The following is a 10,394-nucleotide window of genomic DNA, read 5'->3' on the forward strand; positions in this document are numbered from 1 at the left end:
GGGCTTCCCTGGTGGCGCATGGTTGAGAGTCCGCCTGCCAATTCAGGGGACGCGGGTTCGTGCCCCGGTCCGGGAAGATCCCACATGCCGTGGAGTGGCTGGGCCCGTGAGCCATGGCTGCCTCCGGAGCACCACAACGGGAGAGGCCACAACAGTGAGAGGCCTGCGTACCGCAAAAAAAAAAAAAAAAATAGTACAAAGTAGTGAACTCCCTAAAAGAAACAAATGTAACCCATTAAATAAAGAAATAGTACAAAGTCCCTGAAAGAAACAAATGTAACCCATTAAATAAAGAAATAGTACAAAGTCCCTAAAAGAAACAAATGTAACCCATTAAAAAAAGAAATAGTACAAAGTAGTGAAACAAATGTAACCCATTAAAAAAAGAAATAGTACAAAGTAGTGAACTCCCTAAATGTACAACGTAGGAGAAAATCCTCCCAACTCGATTCAGTAATTGGAGGCTGGGACTCTCCACCCAGGATCACATTTTGCTTACCTCTGAGCAGATGCAAGTAGTTCTCACTAACAGGACTTCTGACAGCCACAGCATCTTCAATTTAAAAAGAGGAAACCTGACAACATAAAAATCTAGATTGACTACATGGCCCACCCCAAGATTACTTGAGGCTTTTTTCTTCAGTTTCATATGGCAGTTCATTTGACTCTTCTTTTGAATAAAATACTGAGGTTAGAGCTCCTTCTCTGAGTTCCTGGTGTGTGCTTTCATGAAGGATACTTGAAACCTGTCATTAGAAAGTTGCTGATATATCCGGCCATTACCATGTGTAAAGCTGATGAAAGCCACCTTTGATCTGTTTGTTTGCTTAAGTTCCTTCCATGAGGTAATTTTCTTACTAGCAGCCAGTTCAGGTTCTTTTCAAAGGTGTTAGACTTTCACACTCAAAGTTTCCTTTTAACAGAAACTCACCTGATTAATGATGATATTGAATAAAACTGTTTTCAGTGCAGGACATTATATAAATAAAGGTTAATTATGATTAGTCATGTATATTTAATTGAATTTTATTGCCTTTATTTCCCTTTAGGTGTCTTATAAGATTTTAAGTAACTTTAGTGTTTGCCATCAGAAAAAAGTAGGAATAACCTGTGATGTTTGGACCCTGATGTGGTTGGGCCATCTCCCCTCATACCTATAGAAATTGGGTATTACCATTTTCCTCTAGTTTAGTGTATGGGAGGGAGAGTTTCATATCCTCCCTTTTCTCTTCATAAGGAAATGCAGCCTCAGAGTGATTCCATATTCCAGGCAGTTCCCAGAATTCTGAACCATAAGCTGAGCTTAGTCCCAAGTGAGGATAATCATTTTCCAAGCAACAGAATTTTCATTAATTCAAGTAGTCTCAGTATAGCTATAAATGTTCTATAGCCTCCATGTCTTTTACTTTTCAAATTACTAACACCATAAGTAAGGTAACTTACTCCTATTTAAACATATATTTATTAGGTCCTTCTGTGTACAGAGCAGTATGCCAGGTAATACAGGAATATTTACAGAAGAAGACAGTATATTTCCTTCCATATCCGTACATGGTACATTCCATGACGCACATTCAGTGCCTTGAGGGGGAAGAGGGATGTGATCTATGTGGAGAATTTATTTGGTATTCAGGAATAAGAAAAGAGCAATTGGGCATGAGAAATGTCTTTTTTTCTTTAATGATTTTAAAGAACTCATTAATAGGGCATTCCCCACTGGAGATGTACTTAATGCAACCTACCTCAAGAGGGTGCTACAAAAAAGTACATATATCAGAAGTCAGCTATGTTTATATCATTTTTATTAATATATTTCATTTTCACTGTGTCGTTTTTAATTTTCATCTTATCTCTTTTTCTTTTAGACCTGGAATGGCCAAATATCAAGGTGAAGTTCACAGTTTGAAACTGGATGATGATTCAGTCATAGAAGGAGTAAGTGACCAAGTACTTGTGGCAGTTGTGGTCAGTTTCGCTTTGATTGCTACCCTGGTATATGCACTTTTCAGGTGAGACTAAAGGACAAAAGAATTTAAATAATACGTATTTCCAAGGGCCACTGACTTTCTGACTGCTTCTAGTAATGTTTAATACTTAATACTAAAAGCAAGTAATAAAGCTGATTCACTTTGTTATAAAGCAGAAACTAACCAAAAAAAAAAAAAAAAAGCAAGTAATAGAGTTCAGTGATTGTATGTATTTACTAAGGTATTTTATTTTCCACTAGGCTCTAAATGCTACTGTGTATTTTTCCCGTCATCAACTGTCTAGTCAGAAAAAAATTTAGATTTATCATCCATATTTTGAATAAAATGTTAATATTTTCTGTTGAAGTATCACAGTTTTAAAATGTAATTTTCATAATTGAATTCATCAACTTGTAGGTGATATAATAGGTGCAAATATATTTTCAGTGTTTAAATGAAAAAACTGGGACAAAAAAATCTTGGACAGTCTGGAGGGATTAAGATTAGAATTAAAATTGCTGTTATATAGGATTAAGTGAATTAATAAATGTGAAACACTTAGAACATAGGGCTGTTGAGAGGATTAAATGAGTTAAAATATTTTTTTTTTAATTACTGTTATAGAATCAGGAATACTATTTAAAGGTCTTAGATGTCTATGTACCAATAAACAAAGCCAGGGTAATAAACTAGAAATTTAAGTATTAACACATGGAGATAAATAAAATTTTGTATATATCGTTGAAAACAGAAATGAAAAAAGTATAAAGTAGAAAAGAGATTACAGTAATTCCAAAAACTACAGATCTGTTAGTTTCTTATAAAAATTATAGAAAGGATTATTAAACAGAATATGAGCATTCTCTTTTACCTCTGCATGGTTAGTTTCTTATTAGGGTGACATTATCTTGATTTCAGTAGAGTATTTTACACGGTACCTGGTGATGCCCTTGTGGACACAGTGGGGAAATGATGACCAGATGATAGCAGATTTAAGTGAGTTTATAACTGGTTGACAGATCATTCCCAGGAGTGCTGACTAATGTTTTAGTGTAAGCCAAAAAAGAAGGACACTGAATTGTTGCAGGGCTCTGCTTCTGAGCCTGTTCTTCTCATTTCTGTTAGCAACTGGGATGAAGAAGACAAAAGAAGCATGTTTGTTAAATTATCAGTTGGGATGGATAGCTAATGTATTGGTACAACAGAATCAAGATTTTAAAATGGGTCATCCCAGATATCTATGGTCAGCTGGTTTTTGACAATGGTGCCAAGACCTTTCAGTGGGGAAAGATTTCAACAAATGATGTTGGGACAACTGGATAGCCACCTGCAAAAGAATAAAGTTGGACCCATACCACATCATATGCAAAAATTAACTCGAAATGGATCAAAGATTTAAATGTAAGAGCAAAATTATAAAACTCTTATAAGAAAACATAGGAGTAAATCATGAAGATTCTTAGATATGATGCCAAAAGCATGATCAACAAAAGAAAGAATAGACAAATTGGAATTCATCAAAAATAACAACTTTTTTTGCTTCAAAGAACTTCATCAAGACAGTGAAAAGTCATTTCACTGAATGGGAGAAAACATTTCAAGTCATATATCTGATCAGGCTCTTATATCTGAATATGTAGAGAACTCAAAACTCAATAACAAAAAGATGAGTAACCCAATTAATAAGTGGGCAAAGAACCAGAATAGACACTCCTCTAGAGATATACAAATGGCCCATAAGTATGTGAATAGATGCCTGACATTCTTAGTCATTCAGGGAAATGCAAATCAAAACCACAGTGAGATACAGCTTCATACCCACTGGGATGGCTAGGTCCAAAAAGTCAAATAATAACAATTGTTGAGGATATGGAGAAATTGGAACCCTCGTACACTACTGGTAGGGGAGTTAAAATGGTGCAGCCACTTTGGAAAACTATCGGTTCCTCAAGTGAGTAAACATAGTGTTACCATATATCCTAGCAATTTTATTCCTAAGTATATACACCCATGAGAAATAAAAGCATATCTCCACATAAGAACTTGTACAGGAATGTTTACAGCAGGATTATTCATAATAGCCAAAAGGTGGAAACAGATGAATGGATCCATCAATAGATGAATGGGTAAACAAAAGGTGGTATATCCATGCAATGGAATATTATTCAGCTTAAAAAGGAATGACATACTGATGCACACATGCTACCTTATGGAGGAAACTTGAAAACATTGTGCTAAGTGAAATAAGCCAGACACAAAAGGCCATATATTTGAGTCTGTTCTTATGTCCACAATCAGAAAATCCATAGAGATAGAAAGTAGATTAGTGGTTGTGTAGGACTGGAGTTGGAGATGGGGGTATGGGGGCAATAACTAAAGGGTACAGGGTTCTTTTTGAGGAGATGAAAATATTCTAAAATTGACGGTGGTGATTAATTACACCTCAATAAAGCTGTTTTAAAAATGGGTCATGACTAGGCAAATACCAAAAAAAAAATCTGCTCTTTACCTGTGAAGAATGGGATGCAGATATGAATTTATTGTCATTTGAAAGTGTCCATGATAAATTGTTGAGTGAGAATTAAGTGAAAGGCACATGACAAAACCATAGGTCAAGTAGCCCATTTTGTTTAAAAAAAGTATTTTTATAAAATTAATTTTATTTAAAAATATTTTTCTTTTCCTTTATTTGTTTTTCTAATTTCTCTACTATGGATAATTATTACTTGTAAATAAAATATTTTTCCTCACAGACTGTAGTGATGTGAAGCCCCCAAAAAAGTTTCTATTAATAAGGCAATTGTATGTTGTAGATGCCAAAAACTTAACAGCATTAAGGTGTATTAATCAGAACAATCAGATGAAGGTCACATATAGATTATATTCAGTTTGGGTCAAGAATTTTAAATTGGAAAACATTCAGGGGAGGTTATCAAAATGGGTAAAGCTATGGAAACAAATCATATAAAAATGCCTGAAAGAACTGGGGATATCTAGCTTAGGGGAAAAGACTGTAGGATGCAAAAGCTTTAATTACGATGAGAGCTTGTTTTGTTGAAGAAGAATTAGGTTAATTCTGTCTAGCTTCATGGGGAGAACTAGGGTGTAAAGGAAAAAACCTACAGATTTTTCCTTCTTATGTAGTGAAGGACCCAGTTCTTCGCTACCGTTTCTCTCCTGTGTCTCCTTTATATTTACACAGAACTCTTCACTTCTGGTCACCAAATGTGTGTGGGCTTTTCCCCTCCAGGCAATTCTCCATGACACCAGCTGGGTGTCCCACAGTTTAACTCAATTCTGATACTGTCTGCCTGGAGATGGTGTCAGCTCCACAGGTTAAGGGCTCGGTCCCACAAGCCTGCTCCCCACCACACTTCATATGCCAACGGCAAGTAGTAGGTCCCCAAGTCACCCCCAGCTTCTGTCTGATTTCTGTCCCCAGGTTATCCACAAGAAATCGGAGGTTCTCGTGACCCCCTCCTCAGGTTTGATTAATTTGCTAGAGCAGGTCACAGAACTCAGGGAAGCAGTTAGGTTTACCAGTTTATTAAAGGGTGTGATAAAGGATACAGATGCACAGCCGGATGAAGAGATGCATAGGGCGAGGTCCGGGGAGTCCTGAGCGCAGGAGCCTCTGTCCCCGTGGAGGTAGGGTGTGTCACCTTCCTGGTGTGGACGTGTCCACCCACCTGAAGCTCTCCGGACCGCACTACTGGGATCTCATGGAGGCGCCCTCACGTAGGCGTGATCAATTATTCACTCTATTTCTGGCCCCTCCTCTCTCTGGAGAATGGGGGCAGGGGTGGAGGATGCTGAACATTCCAAGCTTCTGATCAGGACTTTGTCCTTCCGGTGAGCAGCCCTCATCCAGGAGCCCACCCAGAGTCGCCTCATTAGAGCAGAAGACACTCCTGTCACCCAGGAATTTACAAGGGCTTCAGGAGCCCTGTGTGAGGGGCCAGGTCAAAGACCAAATATTAGAATGAAAGGAGCACCTCCTAATGCTCTTACCACTTAGGAATTTACAAGGGCTTCTGGAGCTCTGTGCCAGGAACCGGGGCAGAGACCAATATATCTTAATATATATTTTCTATTATCTCATACAGGGCCAGTAGGTGGAGTTAAATGATGAGATTTTGGCTTAACCTAAGATATAACTTTTCAAATAATACAAGGTGCTCCCCATTACGTGGATGTTGTCTTGAATCTGTCATATGATTGGGTGGGAGGTCAGTTTAAGTTGCTGTCCAGCTGTTCAGATTCAAATTCAATTGGCAATTGTCATCCTGCTACTTTAGCTGAAGTATTCAATTAATGAGTTCGGGGAAGGGTAGCATGCGTACTAGAAGATCCAAACAAAGGAACTTTTTGTCTCTTTTCTGTAATTTCTTTGATGTTTGTAGTCATTATAACTCATCCTTTGTTTGTATTGTGGTAACATATCCATAACATAAAAGTTATCACTTTAAGTGTACAATTCATTGGCATTAAGTACATTCACAATGTGGTGTAACCATCACCACTGTTTATTTCCAGAACTTTCTCATCATCTGAAACAGAAACTCTACCAGTTAAATAATAACTCCTTATTTCTCCTCCCCCTGCTCCTGGTAACCTTTATTCTACCTTCTGCCTCAAGAAATTAGGCTATTCTAGGTACCTCGTAAAGTGGAATTAGACAGTGTTTGTCCATTTGTGTCTGGCTTGTTTCATTTAGCGTAATGCATGCAAGGTTCATCCATGCTGTATCATCTACCAGAATTTCATTCCTTTTTATGGCTGAATAATATTCCATTGCATGTATATACCACATTTTGTTTATTCATCTGTTGATGGATATTTAGGTTGTTCCCACCTTTTGGCTGTTTTGAATGGTGCTCTGTGAACGTTGGGGTACAAGAATCTGTTTGAGTCCTTGCTTTCAACTGGAATTGCATGATCATGTGGTAATTCTGTGTGTAACTTTCTGAGGAAGCTTCAGTCTGTTTTTCACAGCAGCTGCCCGGTTTTACATTCCCACCAGCAATGCACAATGGTTCTAATTTCTCTACATCCTGGCCAACAGTTGCTACTTTGTGTTTTTTTGATAGTCATTCTAGTGGGTGTGAAGGGGTATCTCACTGTGGTTTTGATTTGCATTTCACTGATGACTAATGTTGAACATCATTTCATGTGCTTATTGGCCATCTGTATGACTTCTTTAGAGAAATGTCTATTCAAGTCCTTCATGCATATTCGAATTAGGTTGTTTGCATTTTGTGTTTGAGTTATGAGTTATTTCTATATTCTGTCTTAATCACCTATCAAATATATGATTTATAAATATTTTATTTCATTCTGTTGGTGTCTTTTTATACTCTTGATAGTGTCCTTTGATGCACAGAATTTTTAAATTTTGATGAAGTCCAATTTATCTATTTTTTCATTTGTTGCCTGTGTTTTGGTGTCATGGTTAAGAAATCATTGCCAAATCCAAGGTCACAGAGATTTCCCCCTATGTTTTTTTCTAAGGTTTTTATAGTTGTAGTTCTTAAGTTTAGGTCTTCTATCCATTTTGAGTTAATTTTTGTGTATGGTATGAGGTAAGGGTCCAACTTCATTATATTTGCATATGGATATCCAGTTTTTCCCACACCATTTGTTGAAAAGACTGTCCTTACTCCACAGAACGGTCTTGGCATCCTTGTCAAAAACCAATTAACCATATACGTGAAAGTTTATTTCTGGTCTCTATGGTCTATTCCATTGGTTTATACGTTTGTCCTTATTACCAGTACCACATTGCTTTTACTATAATTTTGTGGCAAGTTTTGAAATCAGGAAGTGTCTTACAACTTTGTTCTTCTCTTTCAAGATTATTTTGGCAATTTGGAGTCCCTTGAGATACCATATAAATTTTAGGATGGGTTTTTCTATTTCTGCAAAGAATGCTGTTGGGATTTTGATAGGGGTTGCACTGAATCTGAAGATAGATCACTTTGGATAGTATTGACATCTTAACAGTGTTGTCTTCCAATCTATGAACATGGGATATCTTTCCATTTATTTGTGTCTTCTTTAATATCTTTCAGCAATGTTTTGTAGTTATAATTAATTTCTTTTTAAATCTTTTCTATTTGGTCTTCCTTCTTAAGCCATTAATAATAGCTGCCATGTGTTGACATACCAGAAGCCAGTCAAAAGGGTCTGGTAGGCAGGTTAACCTATGAACCACATGCTTGTGTTTTTGTAAACTTTGATTCAAACTTCCTTTCCTGACCCACGCTTTGGGTATCATTGCTTTCCTCATATCAGAGGTTCCTGGCTCTTTTCCAGGGCTACATATAACTTAACTGGTTTGACAGTTTTGGTTTCTCTTTTCAGAGAACTTAGAAGGACCATAAATCGTTGATAAATACACTAACAACACATGTACTTCTGTTTCATAGCAGAGCCACTGTTTTCCTTGGCATCTCACTTTAGACTTGCTTAGTGTCAAATGCCATCATTTTCTCATAGCTAAGGTGATCATATTGTTAAAGAACAAAAATTAAACCAAGTAAATTTGAAGATCTAATTGGCTTTACTAAGCTATTCATGAATCACGCAGCATCCCATCTAGCAAGTAGAGAGATACTTCCAGGAGTTGTATGAAATGGAAGGTTTTTATAGGCAGAAGGAGGGTGGGGCAAGGAAGTTACTAGCAAAAGAAAAGTTAGGATTATTTCAGGCCAAGACTTCTTCTGGGGGAAGGAAATGGCAGGGGTCTTATCATGCAGGCTGCCTCCTTGGTACTGACCAGGAAACCCCAGATTGACCAATTCAGATCCCGTTCCTGGGGAAGGTGGGAGCTGCAGTTGGGCCAGGTGTGAAGTCTCGGTTTGGTGTCATAGGCTTTAGCACAGGTGATGCCATTTGAGGCCTGAGGTTTTTCTCTATAACAATATGTTCCTGATCTTCTAATCTAGCTTTCAATCTATCTTGATTAGATTTCTAGATTTTTGGTTCTGTACTCAAGGTTGCCAGTCACAATTAGCTACCTGAGCTACAGGCCATGTTTAGCATCTTGGGCTGTTTGTTCTTTTTCTTTGGCTATACTTTGACTTTTCTAATATTCTACTATCAGATTTAAGAATTTTATATCTTCTCTTTTATGGAAAGAGACCAAAAGAAAGACCTTCCAGTCACATGGTTTACATCGATCCTCTGAAAACCATGACTGTTTCTTTCCAATGAAAAGGGAATGAGTTTTCATTGTCAAAGAGCTGAGAATTTCCAGTTAGCTGGGTGTTTCCTGGTGTGTAAATGGGCTGGTTCCTGGGCTGTTCCTTGATAGATTGTTTTTCCCATAGAGTAGCTTTCTTTCACTGATTCATTTATTTAGTCATAAGAACGTAACATTTTAAAATAAATAATCCACCAAAATTTAAGGTGTTTAAACAGAATTCAAGTAGTTTCATTTCATTTATGTTGAGCTTCTGATTAGATATTTGACTTTAAATTGTTTTTATGTCATCTCTGAACTAATGGTTATATTTTTTCAGCTTTCTTTTCTAAAATTCAATTTTTTTACTAAAAATTAAATAACCCTGGGATGGGTTTCTTTAATTTTCCTTATCCCATTAGAATATTGATTTAGAATTCTTATTGCTGTGCTATATTGGTTCAGCTACAGAGTAAAGGCTCTTCTATAGATTAACACCGACACTGAGTAGACTTAAAATATTGCTGTTAAAGAGATTTAGGTTTAGAAAAAACTTCTATAGCCAAATGAAACTAAACTGATTCAGATGTAAATCTTCACCCCTGACCCTACCAACCTAACCACTGCTTCTAGTTTTCAGTCCTCACTTCACTCATCCCATCCTTTTATATGGACCTCTAACTTCCTGCCTTTGATTCTTCATTTTAATTGTTAATGTTAAGATATTTAGTGGTATCATAGGTTTGGGCTTTTCTACATTATACATTTTAGGTTTTGTTTTTCTCTGTCCCTCTCCCCTCATAGGTGAAAAGTTGGGAGAAAGACCTAATTAGATATGGAAAAGTGTTCAAATACATAATAGTACAAGAAATCTTACAAAAGAAATAAACGTGTTATATTATATGTAAGTCTGAAATTACATTGAATCCCCAAGGTACTAGGCCTCTGGGTTTCATCATTTGCCAGTTAAACCTGAAATGAGCCAATAATCAGTGATCTCAGAATAGCCTGGAATGTTCAGTCCTACAGTTGGAGTACAGTTGTAGGCCATTATTTACATTTCTTATGTTGCCAGTAGTCTAGGTCAAAAATTAGATCCATAAGGAAAATGGATTCATCTAACACTATTTTATATTAAAACCGTATTATACTTTATTCAGCAGAAATGCACATCAAAACATTCACCCAGAAAACCAAGAGCTAGTACGGGTGCTTCGGGAACAACTTCAAACAGAACAGGTACT

The 10,394-nt window shown here is 36.9% G+C and overlaps 1 protein-coding gene across 9 annotated transcripts in view; it reads left to right on the forward strand.

The window, feature by feature from the left end:
- The window catches only part of RNF170 (ring finger protein 170), a 29,268-nt gene that overhangs the window by 4,566 nt on the left and 14,308 nt on the right, over window positions 1-10,394 (forward strand). For 5 of the 9 annotated variants that reach the window (XM_028481400.2, XM_024131414.3, XM_024131409.3 and 2 more), the window contains 2 exons: window positions 1,866-2,009; window positions 10,311-10,389. In XM_028481400.2, the coding sequence (XP_028337201.1) occupies window positions 1,873-2,009; window positions 10,311-10,389 (216 nt within the window). In that variant the 5' untranslated portion in view covers window positions 1,866-1,872. Of the gene's footprint in view, window positions 1-1,865; window positions 2,010-10,310; window positions 10,390-10,394 lie in introns of those variants that run through there. The other 4 variants (XM_055081213.1, XM_024131411.3, XM_055081214.1 and 1 more) reach the window with 3 other exon arrangements.

This window comes from Physeter macrocephalus, chromosome 20, assembly GCF_002837175.3.
Source record: "Physeter macrocephalus isolate SW-GA chromosome 20, ASM283717v5, whole genome shotgun sequence".
Taxonomy (NCBI): Eukaryota; Metazoa; Chordata; class Mammalia; order Artiodactyla; family Physeteridae; genus Physeter; species Physeter macrocephalus.